The 23,026-nt window shown below is 39.4% G+C and overlaps 4 protein-coding genes across 4 annotated transcripts in view; 3 read left to right on the top strand and 1 right to left on the bottom strand.

The window, feature by feature from the left end:
- The first annotated feature begins 1,624 nt into the window (after window positions 1-1,624).
- On the top strand, window positions 1,625-4,153 carry LOC104952078 (von Willebrand factor A domain-containing protein 7-like). Its single transcript, XM_010778833.1, has 6 exons — window positions 1,625-1,825; window positions 2,286-2,493; window positions 3,034-3,119; window positions 3,232-3,325; window positions 3,732-3,860; window positions 3,945-4,153. The coding sequence occupies exons 1-6, from the start codon at window positions 1,625-1,627 to the stop codon at window positions 4,151-4,153; spliced, it is 927 nt and encodes a 308-aa protein (XP_010777135.1).
- An 803-nt stretch (window positions 4,154-4,956) lies between these two features.
- On the top strand, window positions 4,957-6,941 carry LOC104952076 (von Willebrand factor A domain-containing protein 7-like). The gene is made up of 8 exons (XM_010778832.1): window positions 4,957-4,962; window positions 5,081-5,197; window positions 5,328-5,531; window positions 5,627-5,762; window positions 5,848-6,000; window positions 6,119-6,211; window positions 6,488-6,601; window positions 6,925-6,941. The coding sequence occupies exons 1-8, from the start codon at window positions 4,957-4,959 to the stop codon at window positions 6,939-6,941; spliced, it is 840 nt and encodes a 279-aa protein (XP_010777134.1).
- A 2-nt stretch (window positions 6,942-6,943) lies between these two features.
- On the top strand, window positions 6,944-8,545 carry LOC104952073 (uncharacterized serine-rich protein C215.13-like). Its single transcript, XM_010778829.1, has 3 exons — window positions 6,944-7,089; window positions 7,302-7,625; window positions 8,025-8,545. The coding sequence occupies exons 1-3, from the start codon at window positions 6,991-6,993 to the stop codon at window positions 8,469-8,471; spliced, it is 870 nt and encodes a 289-aa protein (XP_010777131.1). The 5' UTR covers window positions 6,944-6,990; the 3' UTR covers window positions 8,472-8,545.
- An 8,992-nt stretch (window positions 8,546-17,537) lies between these two features.
- LOC104952075 (dynein heavy chain 1, axonemal-like) overlaps window positions 17,538-23,026 on the bottom strand; it is a 6,680-nt gene continuing 1,191 nt past the window's right edge. The window contains exons 4-9 of the mRNA XM_010778831.1: window positions 20,757-20,912; window positions 20,442-20,640; window positions 20,090-20,343; window positions 18,007-18,219; window positions 17,747-17,911; window positions 17,538-17,663 (exon numbers count right to left, since the gene is read on the bottom strand). Coding sequence (XP_010777133.1) covers window positions 17,538-17,663; window positions 17,747-17,911; window positions 18,007-18,219; window positions 20,090-20,343; window positions 20,442-20,640; window positions 20,757-20,912 — 1,113 coding nt within the window. The remainder of the gene's footprint in view (window positions 17,664-17,746; window positions 17,912-18,006; window positions 18,220-20,089; window positions 20,344-20,441; window positions 20,641-20,756; window positions 20,913-23,026) is intronic.

The raw sequence follows: 23,026 nt of genomic DNA, 5'->3' as shown, positions 1-23,026 counted from the left end.
GACGAATTACCGAACAGAGACACTTTTGAATCTGAGCATCTCAATCAAACTGATTCGGTTCAGCACCTTCATATTAGGCACTGACGGGTGGAATTTTACCAGGAACGCTTCATGTTTTGAAGTATACACGTGTTTCGGTGCTGACATAACACATTACTCAGCATTACAGCTAAAGTTACAGCTCCTTTAACATTTCAACAACCCTATTGAGCCAGTGAAGAGGTGAAAGTGTGTCAGCTGCATCCGAGCCCTGCCTATGATGAGAAATAGGGTGTTGACTTGTTGTTTCAGTTTCTGTACAGTGAGATAAAAGAGCATCTTGTTAAGCAGGGTTACTGAATGTGTGACAGGATTCTTACCTGCAATCAACTCAATGGGCCATTGTGCATGTACATGTCTAAAATGTCTCTAGTTTATCTGATTTGAAATACATACCATCCCAATTAGATAAACACAGAACTGAAGATAAAAACATTAGAAACTGGATCAACAAAATATCACATCAATAAAATTATCATGCCTGTTGCAACGATCCACAATGCAACACAGACGTAGGTTTTGTAGGTGTGTGTGAGATTATTCCTTTGATAAATTTGGATCGAGGTAGAGGAAACACAAGACAATATGTTTGTCTTGACTTGCTGTAACTACACTTTCCATACTGGCCAACTTTGGGGTGATTAATTATTAAGGGTAGGGAATGAGGACACACACTCATCATTATCGCACGCCTCTCAGCACACACCCACATCGATATCCTTACAGTTTCAAGATAACATCGGAAACACATAAATCTTCTCACAATATAATCTGTCCAGTGTTCACATGAGATGCTGACATAGAGGGACTGAATACAACGAGTGCTAAAAAGCACACAGGTAAGACCGTAAATTGTATATTAATCTTTTGTATTATTTACACTGTGTTAATTAATATTGATCCATATATATTGAATTGTTTTCATTTGTTTGAATGTATAATTGCTGTTTTTGTTTTCTTATTAGATTTCTCTATTCAAACTAAGAGGTTACATATTTTCAGATTATGTGAATTATTGATTTCAAATGTAAAGGGAGGCATATGAGATTAGGCTATCCTTTTATTGGTGAGGATTATTTTGAAATGTAGGAGAAACAAGTTATCCTATTTTACTAAATAGCATTCTCGATGCCACCCTAAAACTTAACAAGCATTGTACAAGGATTTATAAATCATACCATGAAAATTCAAAATAAAGGTTTGCTTCAATAAAAGTAAACATGAATTATACAAAAAACACTGAAGATTGGTATATTCTTAACATTTTATCCTTTTCTTTTTGTACCGATTTCACTTCCTCTTCCTTCCTCAGGTGTTTTCACTTGCCACTTATTGCCTAGATACACCAGATTCACCTCTCTGTGGTTGGCCACATTATTTTAATTGTTGTGGCGACCCATAGATCAAAACTAAACACAGTGGGAGAGACATCACCTTATTGTTTTCAGTTGTGTTTTGGTGTGGGGAAAGAAGTGGAAAAAAAATAAAACAGGAAAATAGGAAAGTTTTGAGAGGTGAAAAGGTGAAGAGGACGTAACCATTCAGATTTCTTCGTCATCAGACTTCATCATCCTTGTCCTCCAACATGGCCAGCAGACAAACAGTCGTGTTCCTCGTGGCAGTGGTGATCTCCCTGTCAGACTTCATTCATAGCTTCCAACCCCTCTTCTCACCTGATGGTAATTCAAGCACTCACCGTGACATCACACTGAGGGCTGTCCTCAGAAAGACAGCTGAGGTCTGCCGAGTGATGGCTGCTTCGGAGGGACGGGACTTCCGCCTGACTGTGAGTTGAAAAGCTGCGCTAAAAGAGAAAATGTGACAACTGTGGTTCAAAAATCAGTATGAAGTATTATATGATTATTTTTATTATTATTATAGTGTGACATTAAGACAATTTGTCCTCTTATACTTGTGTGGTTAGGGTCAGCCCTTTGGACATTACAATGGCAAATTGTAAATAAGTAGATTCATTCATAACTAAGTGTGACATTGCATCAGTTTTAGCACTTGGAGAAACTGACAATAGTATGACAGACATTCCTGGAGGTATTTGGTATTCTACTGTAATTATTGTTTTAGGAAAGCTTTTCAAATATGTACTGCTGCTAAAGGAAGATGAAGGTACACATTTCTACCACTAATGAACTTAAGAGTTATTCAGTGCGAAACTACATGAGGAAGGCACGTGTGAGCCGTAGATTTTAAAACATGCAGTCAGTCTTTTGTTATGTCTTTGTCTCCAGATTGATGACAGCCTGTCAACTGATAAGGTGCAAAGGGCCTGTTCTACGACAGGTACCTTCACCTCTCTCCTCTCAACTGTCCTTTTCCAAACGTCCATCGCCAATATGTACTTCAGCAACGCAAAAGTGGACGTGGTTTTTGCGCTGAGTGAGAAGCATCATTTTGATGATGAGACCTTTCAAGGCGGACGGGATGTCATCACAGCAGGTACACATCAACAATGCTTTCCTACTCAGAACATTCATGAAACAAAAAAAAATTCAATATTATTTGTTAGGAACATTGTTTTCCAAAGATGCTATACTGTATTTATGGAGCTTTAAATGCAGTGGTCTCATTGCTGTAGATATGGTACAAGCTTGTTAGTTAAAGAAATTATTTTTGAAAGAAAACCATTTTTACAGTCACATTAAGGCACACTAATCTTAAATCAATTAACTTTTACTGTTGGTTAACACAAGTAGGCAGCCATGCCCTTCACATTTCCATGACTTCTGAGTACTTTTCTACGAATTAAAAATGAAGTTCAGTGCAGGGGAATAGGAAAGTCTATACCATTCAAACGGCAAAAACTGCAACAAACTGTTTGGTCGGAGAGGTGATGAAAGGTTTGAACAATGAGGTTTGAACACTTTTGAATCATCAATCGGAATTTACATCCTCGACTGAGTACCATGAAAAGCGAATGTTGAGTGAAGGGAGATGTTTTTTTTGACTGAGTAACTATCTTTCTATTATGTTTCCAAGGTGTGGCTGCTGTGAAGGCTAGTGTGAAGCAGGAGAGCTTCGTCGCAGGGAGGTGGAATCTTGGACAAGTCTTTCACACCCTACAGGTTACAATGATGATCATTGTTCAGATTGTTGTGGGGGTAGCTGTTATCTTTTGGTGAAAGATATGACCTTAAAGCAATAGTGGTGTTTAATATGATTAATGTCATATTGCAGGACTTTTACAGCCACAGTAACTGGGTGGAGCTGGGGAACAAAAGTCCTTACAGCACTCTGATCAGCCCAGATCAACCTCTTGAAAACCTGGCAGGTAAAATACTTTCATATATTTGGTTTTATACTTCACTGAGAAATCACACTAGACACCTTGTCAGTTAACATACACCCACCCTGCCATGGCATGCATGTGCATACGAAACCACTCATGGAAATAAGTACAGTGCATTGTTACTCAATGAGATATTGAGTAACAATGTACTCAGCACACAAGCATACAGTTTAGTTCCCGTATTTGATTTGTGTTTCCTTTTAACTTCTCAAACCAAGAACATTAATAATCAATTAAGGGGAACTTCTACGTTATCAACACACATAATATACATTTCTCTCCAATGTAAGGTAGTGCAATGTGTCAAATAATTTATGTGTAAAACAAATAAATTAGAAAAAGAACCTGACCAGTTTTGTATTATTTATTTGTGTTACATTTTCTGTAGGCCTAAGTGTTCCCACCTGTAGAAACTGTACTGGAGGAACATGTGAGAACAACCTTCTTCCTGACCTGCTGCAGCAAGGGCTTCTCACCTCAGGCTACTTCAACCTCTTCTCTCCAGCAAAACCTACAGGTGAATTTAAGAAACAATTTAACTTTTGTAGTCAAGTATTTTAGGAACATAAGTATCATCACAAACATAATATATCTGATCAAGGCAAATGCAGCCACGGTGGATCATTTGACCGGACAAGCAGAAAAGACCCAGTGGGGGGCATCAATAAGGACGACCTTGGGTCCAGTCATGGCTCACTTCACCCAAAAGCAGCTGATTTGGCTGTGAATGCCACTATGGAGCTACTAGAGGACGTCAGAGTAGCAGTGGGAGACAAGAACTTCCTGCGGTATGGGCCACCAACACCTTAACCACTTGGAAGTTATATTATAATAATGTTTTCAATGAAATAAAGTCACTGATAAAGTGTTGAAACAGCAGATTTATGTATCTTATTCACCTGGAAAGCTTGCATATTTAGAACAAATATAACTCAGCTTTTACCAGAACTGCTAGATGTCTTTTGTCATCACTTACTGGGCTGTCCCTAAATACTTATATTCTCAAATGGTAATCATTAATGACTAACAGATACATTACCGGTGATCAACTGTACTTTTTTTCTTTCCCTTCTGTTCCTGCAGATTAATGGGCCTCTCCCAGTCCTCAGTGCTGTGTTTTGTCATTGACACCACAGGCAGTATGAGCGATGACATAGCCGAAGCTAAGAGGGTTTCCTTCGCCATCATTGACAGTAAGAGGGGAACCCAGCAGGAGCCCTCCGCTTACATACTGGTGCCTTTCAATGACCCAGGTGCAAACATGTTTTTATTTTTATGAGAGAAGATAAAAAATATATATAGAGGCAGAATAACCTGCCTCTTAGTGTCTTACTAAAAGCATCAACAAGATTTCCTGTAAAACTGCAAACTGTGTTGAATGTATGATTAAGTGGTAATGTTCATTTCCCATACCTAGGGTTTGGACCTGTGACAATGACAACCAATGCAGATTTCTTCAAAGACAGCATCAACAAACTGTCTGCAAGTGGAGGAGGAGACATCCCAGAGTTATGCTTGTCTGGACTGCAGGTGAAGTGTTTCCCACTGTTATGCAATAATTCCATATTTCTTCATTTAGAAAACACAATTTTGTAAAGCAACAAAGCGATATAATGTCAGTCGCTAAATGATCAAATAAAATCATTTTCCAGTCATTCTTAGTGTTAAATAAACAGATGCAAAATTAACTTCTAATTTAAATCAAAGTATTTTTCCTGTTCCGTGTACAATTGGCAGCTTGCCCTGACTGCTGCTCCACCCTCATCTGAGATCTTTGTCTTCACTGACGCTCCAGCTAAGGATGCTCATCTGAAAAGCACCATCACTGCTATTATAGAGAGCACCAAGTCAGTGGTAAGTATTGACTTTTTCCTTTCCATTCATTTTTAATGCCTATTCATTACATACAGATTTACACAAAAACGTTAACATTCGAGGACATGTTTCCAGTTCTAAGATAAGCATTTTTATTTTATCCTTATAGGTAACTTTTATGTTAACCGATGTCCTGACGAGTCGACGGCGCCGCAGAAACACTCAGCGGGTGTCTCCTCGTAAAATGACCCAATTAGATGCCCAGCTGTACCGTGACCTTGCCCGTGCCTCTGGAGGTCAGGCCATTGAGGTGACCAAGTCAGACCTCACTCTAGCTACAAGTGTAATAGAGGATTCATTAGCCAATGCTGTGGTAAGACATTGAACAAGAAAAATCCTACCTAACTCAAAGAAGACGGTACTGTACAGTGTGTATTTAATGTCATGTTGTGTTCCCTCTTCTTTCAGGTGACAGTTTTTCAGGTAGTGAGGAATCCTGGAAGGCCTGATAACTTTACGTTTATTGTTGATGGGTCACTTAGGAACCTGACTGCCTACATCACAGGAGCCTCATCTCTCACTTTCGATTTCACGAGCCCCACAGGTTTTGTTAAATTCCCTTCCAATAAAGCCTTCTTTTGATTGCCTTCTAGAAAGCATTTTTTTTAACATTTTTCTTTCTCCCCTAGGTGTATCTCAGAGTTCCAGTCAGTCCAGCGGTCCTTTGGCAACCATAACCACAGCCGGAAACCTACGTCGTTTAAGCCTTAACACTGACAATCAAACAGGATCATGGGAAATCAGTGTTAACTCTAAAAATCCTTACTCTGTTAAGGTCATAAGTCAGTATCACCAAAGACAGTGGGAATTCAATGAAAGGACATTTGAAAATGTGTTTTAATCATCCAATTCGCACATCTCTTTTGTCAATCTGATCTATTTTGTGCGTTTGTTCATCAGGTCAAAGCTCAGTGAACTTCATTTATAACCTTGTGGAAGCTCATGAGAGAGCCCATGGGGATTTCAGCCTAAAGGAGGGGCGTCCTCTTTCAGGTCAGACCGCTTTCACAATAATTGTACATTTTATTTTTTACAGTTTGAAAAATTCCCTCTCCTTTTCCGTAATTATCCTTGACAATCATCTGACTTGAAAATATTTGATTACACTCCCCAAATATGTAAAGAGTTCATCCCTCACAACTATTCTGCCTCTTCCAGCACCTTAACACATTCTGTTGTAATGTACATACAGTACAGTGCATACTTAGGTAAGGAGCTGTCACATAATTACTCACCCATTTTCCCTTTCTCTCTTGTCATGACTTTCAGGTGGTAATGCTAGCCTCATGATATCTGTGACAGGAAGTGACAAAGTAAAGGTCACAGAGGTCACTCTGTTTGACAGCTCCGGGCCAACAGAGGTCGACGGATCATTGCAGGCAGGTCATGCATTACACGTGATGACCATACCCAGTAGCTATATACTTAACTTTTCGACTTACCATTTTTCTACCAAAAAATAGATACAAAATTACTTTGCCTTTTAAGGTTGTAGTAGAGGTCACAATGCTCTCCAAAAGCTGACACCTTGAATACCATAATATCATTAATTGTGTACAAAAAAATTCTAGAAAAAACATGTTAGATCGTTTTGTAACAATATTTGATACAAAGAAACCATATCACAAGTAAACAGATCCAGAATTTGCAGCTGGAAGTAAACCGTAGCGTCTCATATTCTTACTTTGCCGTTCTGTCCTCCACAGTCTGTAGGGAGTGGTAACTTTCTGGTGACATTCATTGGAGTCCCAGCAGGCGAGTTTTTGGTTCGCATGAAGGGAGAGGATGGCAGCTCCACCTCCAGGTCCACAGCAACCAGCTTCCAGAGGCAGGCCTCCACTCAGATCAAGACCTCCAGCATCTCTGTTACTGTAAGCTCAATAACCTTCAGTTTTTAGGGGTCATAAGGGGAGATTATGTTAAATGTTATTGTTTCTGTCATGTTTTCTGTTCTTCTATCCATGTATGACTACCAAACATACAGACAAACACCCCTCAACAGATAATGCTATAGTAACAATACAAATAATGTGTGACTGCATTCCCCTCTTCCCTCCTTTCTACTGCCTCCTCACATTTTCAGGCCCAAGCCAGCAACACCAACATAGAACCAGGCTCTACCATCTCCGTTCCTTTCACAGTCTCCTCAACCACCAACGGAGTTGTCAACGACTCTGCAACAGGGATGTTCACAGTGCGAGCCAACAATGACCGCAGCTATACTTCAACCTCACCAAGCTCCATCACCATAGCATCAGGTGATGAAGGCACAGCCAACGGCACCGTGACCTTAACGGCACCGGCCAGTGCTGCATCTGGAACAGACGTGACCCTTACCATTGAGGCCGAAAATGCAGCTGCCACTGACATCAACTACACTGTCCTCAGGTTTTCTGTGGTGGCCAAGGTAGGAGGAAAAATAAAGCAGGATAAGGTGGTGGTTTGGTGGTAAGCAGTACTGACCAGACTATGTTACATTTTCCATCCTGAATATACTGTATATATATGCTCAATAATTGTTAATGGTCAACTACATTAAGTTTGCTGTGTGCCAAAATATTATAAAAGGCATGATGCCTGGTAGCCATTGTGCATTGTGTATGTGTTGACTTTACTCCATTGTTCATTCATTTTCTTTGATTCATAGATTTAATGGTGTTAGTTTTGGTTAAAAAAGACAAGTGAATTTGTTAGGATTGCCATAACAATTTCTGATGTTAAAATGATGTTTTGATTTTCTTAATGGTTTATAAAATGCCAGTTTTGTTGCATTATTTTTACATCTCTCCCACTATTTGTTTCCCAGGTGACAGATATTACCCGTCCAGTGTGCCAGACAGTCAGTTCTTCCTCCAATTGTCCATCCTCTTCATCACTGTGTGCTTCCTCACAGTGGACATTCATTGCGAATCTCACGGATGGCATCAATGGAACCGGTATTGAGAGCATCACCATCCGCAAAGGGAACGGTACCCTCAATACCAGCACAGTGGCTGAGGCTGGAGGGGCCGACGTTACAGTCGCTACATACAGTGCCTCCTGCTGTTCACAGAATGTAGAGCTGGCTGCCGTGGACAACGTTGGAAATGTGGGGAAATGTGCAGGACAGGCTACACAAACGACAGTTGCCACTACACTTACAGCTATTACAGCTATCACAGCTGCAGTGAACACAACATCCACTGGAGGGCACACCTTGAGCATATCACACTGTCTCTGGATCAGTGTTGTGGTTTCTCTCCTATGGAAGTAAAAGGGATGAATTAAAAAAATACACTGTAATTATAGATCAATGATGTCCAATGGATTATGAAGGGAATCACATGATTTAAGCGTCCCTTCAAAGTATTGCTTTGATTTATTTCGATCAGGTGTGTTTGAATTACTATTGCTTGAAGTTTTCTTCCATTTAGAAAGAAATCATATTGCCTTTGTCTTTAATGAAGTTGTATTTATTTCTTGATTAAAAAAAATATAACAAATGTAATTTAGCTGCCCTGTGTCCAAGTCTACGCATTCATTTTGATGTCATTATACTTTACTTTGGAATTTCTATGTTAACATATATGAAACAAAAAACACTTTGTACTTTACTACATTATCTATCAACTATAGTTACGTTGCAGATTTAGATTTTATAAACAATCCATAACATGATTTAAAACACTTAAAATAAACACTAATTTGGCTAACATTTAATTAAAATCACAAATCCACAGAAATAATAAAAATACACCTGAAAACAAATATAGGTCAAAAAAAGACATCACTGGTGGATTTCTTGTTTAAATAGTGTGAGTGTAAAAAGTGTTCCTTTAAATGGTTTGATCATGTTGATTAAATATCACTGTTGGTAAAGAAAGCAAATGTAAGGCATCACCAGCCTCCATGCGGTTTTAAGATACTGTTAACTTGCAAGGTGCAAAGAAATGTACACAAGGGGTTGTGTGAAACATGCATGCTGAATATAAAGAAAAAATAACAATTTGCAATAGCTATTAAAGTTTATTGGTCTATTCCAGAAAAAGTTAAACCATAATTACAACAAAGAACCAACTGAACCTCAAAAGGAGAAACAATATATCAAATCAGAAAATAGTTAAAATGGAAGAATTAAGAGCGACTTCCAGCAGCTGAACATGAATGGCACACCTGGGGCATATTTAACAAAGCAGGATTAATGAAGAAAGCTGCATTAACCATAATCACAGCTCATCTCAAACACCACGAAAAGTACACTGAGCTGTTCCTGGTTTCCCTCGAAGCAGTATAGCTAACTCAGTGGTCCTGGTTGATGAGACAGGTCCCAGTTATCAGGCAACAGCAAAACAGCCTGGTCAAATGCAATGGGCGTCAAAGGGAGGGGACAAGTAGCAAAAAGCTTGGTCCTTTTATCCAAAGGCAAAATTAGAAACTATTTTAGATTTTCCTTCAAACAATACAGCAACCACAAATTCAAATTACAGCATGTTTTATACAAAAAAGAGAAACAACAGAAAAGCCAATTACCTCGCAATTACCATGGCAAGTAAATGTCAAAGCAGCCACGCAACAAAAATAAAAAAAATAAAAGCCTCATTTTGATTTAAACTTGTACAAAACATTTTTGCACTGCATCTGGAGAGTCAAAAGTGCACCACTACAATGAGGAATTGTGATACTCTGTTGAGAAAACGAAACTTGACAGAGGTCAGTATTCTCAATAGATTACAATACTTCATAGTTAAAGAAACATATTACTCCTAGATTAAAACACAGCCTTAAAACACAAACACTAAAGAATATCCTTCTCTGTCTAATCTATGAGCACATTCATGTCACATCAGTAATGCAACTTGGAACAGATTCAATGTAAGAAACCTACTATATCAGTCATCAACAACAGTATTTACAATACCTAATATGTAGCTCTTTTAAACAGAGCACAGTTTAACAGTTGGATATTAGCGTGCATTATTCTTAATAGCCCATGGTAGATCAAACATATCCCTGGATCTCTGTGTTCCTGACAAGAGTGATGGTCATACCAGAGTTGCAAGTATAATCTATACATTATAGAACAATAGGGCCAAAAATGTGTATGACATTTGTTTCCTCAAAAGGCAAAGACAAAAGCTACAGAGACAGATAAATAGCTACGGTTGTTTAGTTTTTAACAAAAGCAAGTGAGAAACTGTACATAATATTAACAATATTGTATGGCAAAACCACTGAGGACTCTCTCCTTGTACTGCTCTCTTCGAAGTCACTATGCTGTATTAAAGGAGTTTGGTCCAACAAACTCAACTAGACTAATATGCAACACATTTCTTCATTGTCAAATAAGGTGTCAAAAGACTGGAAAGTGCAAAATGCATTTGCGCTGTAGAGCTTAAAGAAATGTGTAAGAATATTGGGGGAAAAGGTATTTCTTAAAATATACTAAGAAGTTAGCCCTGATACTTGTGAGTCTGGTGATGTAGTCTGATATGAGTGGTTGGATCTGATTTTAGGTCAGCTACTGTATTATAGGGCTGCAGCTGAATTATTTTCTTGCTCAAATCTATCTAATTTGCGATAGAAAACAGGAAAAGAAATGCATTAAAATGTTGTGTTTCTATAGATGAAATATATGAGGTTTTGGTTTATTCACATGTTGGTGATGATTCAATAGTTGCATGCAGAGGCACTAAATTGAAAGAGTTTGTCTGCCTATATTCTCTGGTCATGCTTACATCTCACTCATATCAGCTTTTTCTATTATACAAAATTAGTACAGAGCTTCCAGAGTTGGCATTCACTTTTTTCCCCATACGGTTGCATGACCAAAATATACACTGTACCAATCCATTATTTTACAGCATATACATATACTTCACATAATATGTATGTTGTGAGCATTCCATGCAGCATGTAAAGACCCTTCCTTTGAGTGATTTCATTGTGCGGAAAAAAAATAGGGTTTAAAAGATAACTTGTTGTCCTTTTTTCCGATAGTAACGGCCCGTCCACACAGCAGCGTTAAAAAAATCTTGAGAATCTTGGAGGTGGGCGTGTCTGAAAGCTTGGGTTTTTTTTGCGAGCAACGCGACCAACAACCAATCACATGAATCTCCCACCCCCGACATACAAAGCAAAAAACCTCGGGGATTTTATGTATATATATATATAAACTCCCCAAACAGGCGAAAACCTACCAGTTTCACCCACTGTCTCTGCCACCTCCCTCCTTGCCTGGTTCCTCCGGTTTGTATCCCGGTAAATAGTTACTGGTCGTAAAGAACCGGGTGATTTGCTACCGTCATTTCTCGTTTGGAATATTTGAACATTGCTCAACTTTTGAATCCTGGAAATCCTGGAAATCTTCGCTTTGCTTCCCACAATGCAGTTCGGCGAAAAGCGAGGCAACGTGACGTCACCCCATTCAAAGTGAATGGGCAGAAGCATTGGAAGATTTTTTAACGCTGCTGTGTGGGCGGGCCGTTAAAATGTATGGAAAGGGTCTTAAAAAAGGTCTTAAAAGGTTTTACATTTGACTTCAGGATTCCTGCATACACTCTGGTGAGGCTCGATTTGTAATCTTGTTTATGCTATTGTGTGAGCACCAGGTTCAGACGATCATTTTGCCAACTTTAGACACCAGTCCTGGTTCATTTACCATTGAGAAGTGTTGCCTCTTGTGTTAAATTAAAGGGATTCCACACAGGTTGCCAAGCAATCTCACAGTAAGGATAATACACCAGGAAGCTACCGTTCAGAGCCAAGGAGTAGACCAGTACATACACAAGAAGTAAAAACCACAGCTTGTCCTATTTACACTTACTATCAATCTAAAACAGCTAAACGCAGAGTTCCTCTTACTCGACAGGTGTTGACTTTGGTCTGTTTTGACTATCTATCTATCTATCTATTGTTCGATCCCAATGTTCCACATTTCTATCATTCAATTCATTGATTCAAACCATGACCACCACATTATTTCATTCAGATGTCCTGGCATGGTAAACATGAGATAGAAGTCAGTTTCTCCCAATTGTCAGCACTTTGTGAAGTATTCCCCCCTCTCCATTTTCAGTATGACTAATGGGAACGTTGCTGCTGGCCAGTTGAGTTTAAAGAGGATACAAAAGAGAGGGATTTTGGAAAGTAAGACGGTATTTCCCATCTTTGCTTAGAAATCAAACAGACCAGACCCAAATGTGCACTGGTTATGCAGTTCAGCTGTTGATGGGGTTAAACGAAGCAGATATATGTTGATTAGATCAGAAAGGTGCTTAAAGGATTTTTTTCAAGGGTGTCAAACTCAATTTCATCACGGGCCACATTAGCATTATGGTTGCACTCGAAGGGCCGGTTGTAACTTTAAGACTATATAAATATTTAATATAAAATAATGTTGGATTGTTATCGGATAGGGTAATAACTTCATAATTAACTACGTCTGAAAGCAGAAGTCTAGGGCAAATAATTGCAAGTCTCTTCAGTGAGAATGTCACAAAATCTTTTAAAAAGAAAAGCCAAATTCTGAAGAAAAAAATTCACAAAATAAAAGTGAAATTTTGGGGGGGAAAGTGAAAAATAAGTCAAGTTCTGAGAAAAAGGCAAATTGTAAGATAAAAAGCATATTTTGAAAGAAAAAAAAGTCAAATTCGGAGAAAAAAAGTCAAATTTGAGATGCATTGTGGGACATGTAGTTTATGGGCAACGTGCTTCTGTAAATCAGCATGTAACCGTATAATAAATATATAAATAAATAAAAAATAATTATATTCTTTCAGAGCTGTTGTTGGCCACATTAAATGAAGTCATGGGCTGGATTTGGCCCCCGGGCCTTGAGTTTGACACCCCTGCTTTAGACAAACTAACTCTCTTCATTACATTCCCAGTCTTTGAGCTAAGCTAGGCTAAGCTAAGCGGCTAATAGCTGAAGCTTGAACTGAGAAATATGCCTATGATATCCATCTTATGTAACTATTACTTAAAGTAAGGTATTGAAATGTAGGCTCTGTTTTTGGTATTGGTAAAAAACTTACCGAGCCCTTAAGTGGATTTTTCCGAGTTGTCTTTTGCGTTTTGGTTGTCTATTAAGTCCATTTTAGCATTTAGGTTCATTACAAGATACTTAAGTTGGCTTAGCATCTACAGAGTAATACTTTTTGACAGTTTAAATATATTTAAAGCCAGTCTGCTCCAGGCGATGTGTTCTGGGTTGCAGAGCGTACGGATCAGTCGGGGCTTCAGAGGCTTTGTCAGCCGGGGAAATGAGAACTCATTAAGTTATCCAAACAAGTCCTCCGCAGAGCCTGTAACTGTCAGCTGGGATAAAGAACACACAGATAACCTTCGTCTGAACTGGCAGGCCTGAGATATCATCAGAAATATGCAAATCAGAGGTTTAACGCCTCTCCACAGCATCCGAAACATCCAGTGGAACATTCCTTTATAACAACAGGGGAGGGACATCAAATACCTTATTATCAGAGGGTGGAGATGAGAGATTTCTAAAGAATGTTTGTAGAAGGGCTGGGCAACTTGAACAAATCAAATATTATATTTCTGATCAGATACCATGATATATTAGCATATTGGTGCGTTCACTAAATGCTAACACAGTTATTTTGTGTAAGTTATGTGGTTAAAATGACTTAAGGCTAATAATAAAATAGCTTCAATCTGTTGGGAGAGTTCACAAAATGGCTTTGCTTCACTTTAAAGGGACTCCATTATGATGTTTAGTGTTTTATAGGTTTGTGTGCATGTAAATGGTCTGCTAAGGCTAACATCTCAAAGTTCCCAAGTTTCAAAGGAGATTCTCTAGCACACTCTTTGAGGAGCCTGGGACTTGAATTTCCAAACTGTATCTATTGTGCATATGACAATAAAGCACTTAGATGTTGGAATGTGTAAATTGAATTATAACAAAGCCTCTTACAGTGCAAGTTATATCCTCGTACAGCAGATGGTTCTGGAGCAGCGGGGGGTCCGCTCCAGATATTTATTACCCCGCGACATAAATGGCCTGAGCAGCTTAATCCCACATGGCGGGGGGGCTTTGGTTAAATAATGCCCCATCCCCAAGCATTATTAACGCTATGTGGGTAAGCCTGATAAAATGGCATGGTGATAAGCTGACGTGAAGCCCGGAGAACCGAAGTCTCAGCATTCCTGCGCGCTCCCTGAGAAAGTCATGTGATGGTGGTGCAGGGTTCACAGGATGGACATTAACCCGCCTCTCTCTCTCTCTCTCTCTCCCCCCCCCACAGGTCGGTGTCTGGTATGCAGCCATGTGAGGAAGAGTTTGTGTATCCCCGCTGAGGCTCCATCCAGCCTGATTTACATTATCTTCAGAGACAGGAAGTCTGCGGTCTCCCTCCACCTGATCTGTTGACTCCTTGTGTAACTTTCCCATGTAGCCCGAGCTGGACTCGTTGCCATGTGCACGGCAGGGACATCGCAGTCTCAATATAACATATGAAGCAGAGAGAGCAGGGGTGTGTGGTTCTTCTGGTGGCAGGTTCCATTCTCTAATTCATTTTCCACTGCAGAAATGACATCTCAGTGCGTTGGGGGAATCAGCTGATTGTTGTGATGCCACCATCTTCAAATGGACGCTCACTGAATCCTTAAAGTGCAAATTAACAACTAAACGTCTGCTTAAAGCAAATAAAAAAAAAATGTAAATAATTGTAGCTTTGCTTAAAAAAGGTCAGATTCGTGCTGAATGTCTCGTGAAAATATGCTAATATGATCATGATGAAAGACCTGTCTCCACATAGTGCTTTTTTATGAGCGACAACATTTTTGTGTACGTGTTTCCAATAACTAGAAGGCGCGTTCTGTTTCCCACGACCGCCTCAAGAGAAAGCGCTGCACCTAGCGTCCTTTTCTGAGCCATTTGTTTGCAGATGCTAATATCGCTAGAAGTTATATATTCTAAATATTTTTGCATTTACCAAATATTGCACTTACTGCGATTTTGAATGATACCTGCCAGCTCATTGGGAAAAGAGAGGCAATACAAAACCAGATTGACTTGGTTTCCAATTTCGTAAAACAAAAATGGGATTTTTAATTCATTTCAATTCATTACCATCAACCAGCAACTTCTGCTAATGGAAAACAAACGAAAAGTGAGTTGTATAGAATCGTACCATGCAGTGAAAATGCTTCAATGTGAGCTCTGGGCTTCAAATCTTTCTAACTTTCCGCCTCCTGAGATGAATCTGCATAAATCCCACATGTGCATCATCCTGCCGGCAGACTCTGGAAGGACTTCTGTGTCACTTTGACATTTTGTTTGACATGTTGTTTGACATCAGACTAAACAGACGTCAGCTGGAGTTTTGTTGTGGCCTCTCTCTCTCTCTCCTCAGGTGTAATCTAATGAAACGCTGAATCAGACCTTTGGCGTGTGGGGGAAGCAGAGAGGACTTGGAGAAGCTATGATTTTGTGCACAGAAACAATCCTCCTGTCTGTATTTTTAGGCGTTGGACTCGGGCTTCCCTCAATTTTGGTAAAGCTAAATTTGTATCTTTCCTCCTCGAGCTGAAAATACACGCTCCCATAAGAGAGAATGAGGCGGGGGAAAAGATGCTTTTCTGTTTCAAGATGTTATTTCTAGCTATGATTTTGTCTACTTTGTGTCTCAGGGTGTGTATAGTTGTGCCTGTTTTGGTTTTTTTAGAGGAAGGTTTTCTGTCCTCTTCTTTTGTGAATGTACTTTTTGCGATAAACACTTTACTTATTACGGACTGAACTCTTACATTGTTTGGCCATTTAAGTGTCAAATCGTCATATTTAAATCTTAAACGTTGCCAAAACCTGAATATCTAACCTTCGTTTCATTCTGGATTTAAGTAACAAGAAGTGTCCAAAGTATCTAGGGAATACTTTTTTAGCTATGATATTATTTCCTGTGTGTATAGTTGTACATATTTGCTCTGTAATGAACTTGTAGAAGCCTTTTGATTTGCACATTTTGTACAAAGAAGTTTCTTAACGGTCTTAATTTTATATCTTTGTCTTAACCCAGCTTGGGTAGTGTGAATAATCAAAGCATTTTTGTAGCAAATTATCAACAATCTCCATTTTCTTCTGTGTGTAAATATCAAATACACTGATATATTAAGCTATTACTGATACTCCATGTGTTACTTCCTGTTCTACAGCCCATAACTCGTCAATAAATATCTGGTTGAAAACTTATTTTCCGCAGTTTGGCCTCTTTTTCTTTCCCAGGGAATGAGTGGAATTCAGCGGCTGTGTCATTAAGCAGCCGTGTAATCACACAGGTTCCCAACGTGCCTGGAATAGTTTCCAAACGCAGGTTAAAGGAGTGGTTCGGTATTTACCGGAAACACCCGTCTCCTTCCTGCTGTCTGTGAGAAGATCCAGAGGGATGAACAGTCCACGCTCCGTCCTGATTATAATCCTCTATTTATAGAGATATCACACATCCTGGTTATTTGGTATGTGTAGAGCAAAAAGAAGTACTCAGATGTTGTACTTAATTAGAAATGAATACCAGTGTTGTGTTGCAGGTAAAAGTAACACATTCATATCTTTACCTAAGTATATAGCATCAAATATTAGCATAAAAATATACTCTGCATGTGCAATATATGGCTGATTTCAGAATACTGTATATTATATATTGTAATATAAGGATTTTTACATACAGTGGTTTAACATGTTATTGTTTAAGATATAGGTTTGGGCTGATTTCTACATTCTACAAATATTTATACTACATACACTGTAAAATATTACCATGATTTCACAATATCTAGCTGTAATATTTTACAATAAATTACGGTTTTACCACTTTACATTCTTTAAAGGTAGGGTAGGTAAGAATGGAGAAACCAGCTCGAGTGCGCTAGAATTTGAAAATACACAACCGAAAACAATCTTCAGACCCCAACCTCCAACACACACGAACGCGCACATGACCAATGAGGGCACGAGATAAGTTTGTGCACAGATGGAAGGCTGACAGGCAGGTAGGCCATCCAATTATTATTTTTCCCGGGCCGGCTCAGATGATTGGTCGTGCTTTTTACAGTACCACGGCTTCCACAGATGAAATATTTTTAATGTATTTATTGTCAAAGCATTTAATGTATTCATTGCTATCGGGATGTTAAGAGCATTCCATGGAATATAACAAAAAGTGTTTCTGAAGTGAATGACCTACCCCACCTTTAATGTTGTTCAGGTTTTGATATCAAATGAACATGACTGCAGACCCTCTCCGGGGAATGGCATGTTGAATCATCTCATAATTAATGTCAAATATCCGTAGTTGAGAGTAATTATAAGGACACTTTCAAAAAAGGCTTACCTGGGGAAGGAGCCTCTTTTTGTTTCCAAGTATTCACTAAGACCCTTCTGGACCTGTTCCAGCAGTTCGTTGCACTTTTTCAGTTTTTCAAGTAGCCTAGAATCTGGGCACACCTCAATCACCTAGAAATAAACACACACTTTAACATCTCTGTATAAAAACAAAAGCTTTCTCCTTTCATATGAAGTGCTGTGGAGGCTCTGACCTTTGGATTTTTAAAGGCACTTTTCATGACTGCTTTCCACGTTTGATCCATTTGCTGGTATCTCTTTCCTTCCACAGGCAGCTGCTGGGTGATATCATCCGAGCTGAAGATGGGCTCTAAGTAAAGCCAGGAGCGTTGGCATGTCAACCACTCCTCCAGCACGTCCTGCAGAAACCACAAGAGGGCAGTAGCACGACATAAGACACTGTATAATAAGTATACAATACTCAAGAAGACCATAGGTGTGTTTGTGTGTGTACCTGAGTCATTCTGATTTTGCCCTCCCAGGTGTTGATACGGGCCTCAAAGGACTTTTTGAAGGGAGAGAAGGACATGCTCTGCGTCATGACATTGTGGTCGTCCAGCAGCTGTGAGACTTCATCTGGGCTCTTCAGGATGTAGGTGCCTGTATCCTTGTAGGGCAACACGTCAAAGAATATTGTCGACCACTCGTTTTCCATCTTGTCCAGGGCCTGTGTGATTAGGTGTGAAACAAAGGCAGCAGCCACCACTTTAATGCAGATATCCACACACTGTTTGTGTTCAACAGGAAAGAGTAAGTGAGTTGCTTTAAACTAAAGAAACACGAGTCACTTCGCCTCTGTGTCACCATCCTTTTGGTGTTACATTTCAGTCAAGTGCTTTCAAGTGAAATGCATTTTAAAGCGTTGATCTTAAAGATTTTAATTTGAATATCAATCGGTTCTGTTACTATCCTTCACCTAATGAGGTAACACATTATAGGAGAGATACCTGCAGCGGTCAGACCCCCACACCCACACACCACAACACAGACTATATCACCCCTTGCTGCTAAATACCAACAAACTATGTGCAATATGTGCAATATATATAGATGCCGTTAATAACTGTAATATATACCTGGCTGCTAAATCCTAAGAACTGTTACAGGATGTGTATTTCTTTTAATTATGTAACTTTTTATTTTTTATTATATTTTTTATTATATCATAACTTAGTACTTAAAAAAAAAATGCATGTCACATATATTTAACATATGTAACATTAAGCTGTCTGTGGCTCTTTTTCCTGCTGTAACTACGCACATTTCCCCTCCGTGGGACTAATAAAGGGATTCTGATCCTGATTCTGATAATGCTGACTGATCCTATGGCCCACTGATGAAAGTATTGCAACAATGATAGATTTGCAGTATGAGCAACTGTAAGTCTGTGGCGAAAGTCCAGGAAGAAAAGGCTGTATTAAGTTACTGCTCATCAATCATTCTCTACTGCTGCAGCTTTACTTCAAAAAATGTATCTGATATTTATTATAAAGTAGTCACAGGAAACACCATTTGTTTTCTCTTTAACAGAGCCTGACATGGTCTGCTATCATTCATCAAAAATGTGTAATAATGAGGTAACGTACTTCTTTCACATTCGCTGTTCGCAGACTCACAGAATGATGGAAAAGAGCAAACTTCTGTCTGTTCTTATGGAAAAAAAATGTTTGTCTTTGTTCCTCTAGTATTCTGTGACCTGCAGTATTGAACAGGGGACAACTCCATTTCATCGCTGCTACAACCAGCTACTGCAGATACACTCTTTACAACATCAGGAGGATACGACCCCTCCTGACCCAGAAAGCAACGCAGCTTCTGGCCCAGGCTCTCGTCATCTCACGCCTAGACTACTGCAGCTCCCTCCTGGCTCCGCTCCCTTCACTGACTTCCAGTAACTGCTAGAATCCACTTCAAGACACTGGTACTTGCGTACCATGCTGTGAATGGATCTGGCCCTTCCTACATCCAGGACATGGTTAAACTGTACACCCCAGCACGTGCACTCCGCTCTGCATCAGCCAAACAGCTCGCTGCACCCGCACTGCGAGGGGGACCCAAGTTCCCATCAGCAAAAACACGTGGGTTTGCTATCCTGGCTCCAAAATGGTGGAATGAGCTCCCCGTTGAAATCAGGACAGCAGATAGCTTGCACATCTTCCGGCACAGACTAAAAACTCATCTCTTTCGACTCCACTTCGAGCGATATAATTACTAACAGAGCATTTATATACTAACAAAGCACTGGCTTATCTAAAGCCAGTTGAGTAGCACTTTAAATGTTTTAGCTCTATGAAACCTGATGTACTTATATGTTTTCTTCTTGTTTGTATCTTCTTGGTCGAACGCACTTATTGTAAGTTGCTTTGGATAAAAGCGTCAGCTAAATGCAATGTAATGTAATATAATGTAACTCATCAACCAGGACTAAAATCTTAAGGATTACCATGCAGTGAATACGACTTAGCTACTGAAATGCAGCTCCAAGGTGTACATCCTGTACAAGCACAACTTCATGAATCACTGTGTTATTAAGGTACCTGTTCAATGGTGTACTCTTTCCCTGCCACCTCGCCCACATGAGCTATGTCCTCTATGTGGTTCTGTAGGCCCAGCTCCAGGCATCGAGAAAGGGTGAGGTTGGCTTTGGGCTTGACCTTCATCTGAATGCGGTCTGAAAGAATCTCCCAGTGGCGGTTCTTCATCCCCGGGTTCCTCAGGCCCTGAATCAGAGGAATGTACGGCTGGAAGTCCACGATCTTCATGCAGATCGCCGATGCAACCATCTGGCAGCCTGGCGTTGCGTAAGGCCAATAAAGAAATCGTTGAGCATATTAACAACAATTACACTTCCCTTTGTCAAGTTTTTATGGTCATACGTGCGTTTCCTACCAGGAATGTCCTTGAAGTGTTTCACACATTTGTTCATGGTCTTGTGGACATCTGTAACATTGCGCTCCAGCTGCTCGGAGTCTATGGAAGACAGCGGGTCATTGAGCCAGCTCTCGTGCCAACGCATCCAATCAGAGGTGGTGGTCCACAGGTCCGTAAAAGGCTGGAAGTCCTTCACCAGCTTCTGCAGCCGATCGTACTGAAAAACACATTTACAGTGCATTGTCAGAAATACATATTATAATATCTATGTAGTATATTGTATCACTATTTGTTTAACAGTTCAAAACAAACGTGGATATTTTTTGTACTTACATTAGTGACAGGAATACCAAACAGACGCTCTCTGGTGTTGTAGGTTTGAGCCATTGTCTGACACTCCTTCAGTTGCTTGGTTGTACGCCTCACTTCGTTGGCCACCTCATGGGCATGATTGATGTCATCATGACACGCAAACCCAGCAACCAGCATCTATAAACACAGGGTAGTGGTCATTTAGAACAGCTCGTGGCTACCGTTAGAAAAATGCTCAACAGTTAGGGCTGCACAATTACTTGTAATATAATTGAAATCGCAATATGGACTAGAGCAATATTCAAGAGCCAGTAAGCTCCATATATATGAATAATTATGAATTAAGCACTATGGTCCTGCAGATATCCTAGCCAATAAACTGCATTATACAGAATTAATAAAAAAAAAGATTGTTTGGTACAAATCCGCTTGAATAAAATCACACAATTTTCATTTTAATATATCCTTTAATCATGATTAAACTCTGCAATTACAGTCAATATAATATATAAACTATTATACGTTTCTCTCCATCTCGGAAGCGATTCCCAAAATTGTAGCTAGAGTTTGCAAAGAAATGAGGCACATGCCTATGCTCGTACAGTGCAAAGGGCTTCGGACTATATTTATTTTAAATTATGATGCTTTTATTTAGTTGCTCCAGAAAACTGCATACCCTGGGAGACCACTTCTATAAAAATATGCTGAACGGTCTAGAACAGGGCTATTCAATTAGTTTGGAATGGGGGCCGGTTGATGAAAATGATCCAAAGCAAGGGGCCGGGAAAAAGATGGCTTGAAATACGAGCAATCATAATTAAGAGCTTCAGATACAGTAAATACTTCAACAGCATAGTGGATTGCATATATTGTGTTTAATTAAATGGCAAGTTCAGAACTCAGTAGGCCTACATGTGAAGCTAATTTAACCATCAACATCATTTCATTTGATTTAATTTAGGTGAAATGATCTAATCATTCACGCAGAGATGCAATACACTACAGTAGCTAGTAGGTGGGTTCGAAACCCGAGCCCCCAATGTCTGCCCCTCTATCTCAATTTAACACCCTCTCTGGAATAAAGGTACAGAATATAAGTAGATCACTTTTTAACATTATACTCAAAGGGCCAGTAAATATCACCCCGAGGCAGGATTTGAATAGCCCTGTGCTAAAAAAACAAATAAGAACCTGAAAATGTTCCCTTTCAAGGACATAATGGACCATTGTCTGTGGTTAAACATAAGCTTTTCTGTTATGTTTTACCTTCAGTTGGACAGTGTCAGTGTGTTGCTATGGTACCTTAGAATGTTCAGAGTACCATAGCAACAGTTGTCCCTTTATTTTTTTAGAAGGTAATAAACGTCACACACATTGTGTAGTCAAAGATAGAAGTTGTTCATCTCTATGTTTTTCACAACTTCTTCATCACTATGTTTATTAGTCAACATCATACATCTGTCCTGGGTGTTGTCACATCTAATTCTGAAACTTTGCGCCTCTGTTCAGTTTTTTTTTCTCACCACTGTGGTATTTTTACAATCTTTACATCTCTCTGCACAGATATAAAATGCTACATTTGACTGGAGGTTACTTAAGCAGCTAGAGAAGAGATTCAATTCTATTTGATTAGATTAGATTATTAGATGAACTTGTCATAGCAGTAGAAGCACAGATGTCACTGCACATAAACAATGGTTCTGTTACAGTGTCCCAGTGAAGCAGCATGTCTAACAGTAGAGCAGCCAGACAACGTAATGAAATGCAGCTACAGTGATTTGTGTTTTTTTACACATGGGAATGAAAGGTCTATGGTTTTAGGTTAGATCTTGCCTTGGCTTGTTTTCTTACAAGTGGAATGTGGTTAAATAATGCCTCTCAAAAGCTGCTTAAAAGATTGTTGATTGAAACAAAAACAAAAAACCTTTTCTCGTAAATTATACATGAAAAAAACATCAACAGCAGAGCCCAAATGTGATTTGTATTAACCATTCTTGATGATAAAGCATTTCCTATAGTTACATCAAACGTACTCAACAGTCTACAAGCATGTGTACAAATATACATATCATAGTAAATGGGACAAATGTGTAAATCCACACTTATACATTGTTTCCTGAGAAAATAAAATGTTGCGCAAATGAATTAGGGTCGACGCTACTTCATCCGTCTTTATAAAGGCACACACACACACACACACACACACACACACACACACACACACACACACACACACACACACACACACACACACACACACACACACACACACACACTCTCTCTCTCTCTCT

The sequence above is a fragment of the Notothenia coriiceps genome, unplaced genomic scaffold (assembly GCF_000735185.1).
Source record: "Notothenia coriiceps isolate Sejong01 unplaced genomic scaffold, NC01 NC01_scaffold00019492, whole genome shotgun sequence".
In the NCBI taxonomy this organism is placed as follows: Eukaryota; Metazoa; Chordata; class Actinopteri; order Perciformes; family Nototheniidae; genus Notothenia; species Notothenia coriiceps.
The sequence above is the reverse complement of the archived record's forward strand: the minus strand, read 5'-3'. Positions and strand labels throughout refer to the sequence as shown.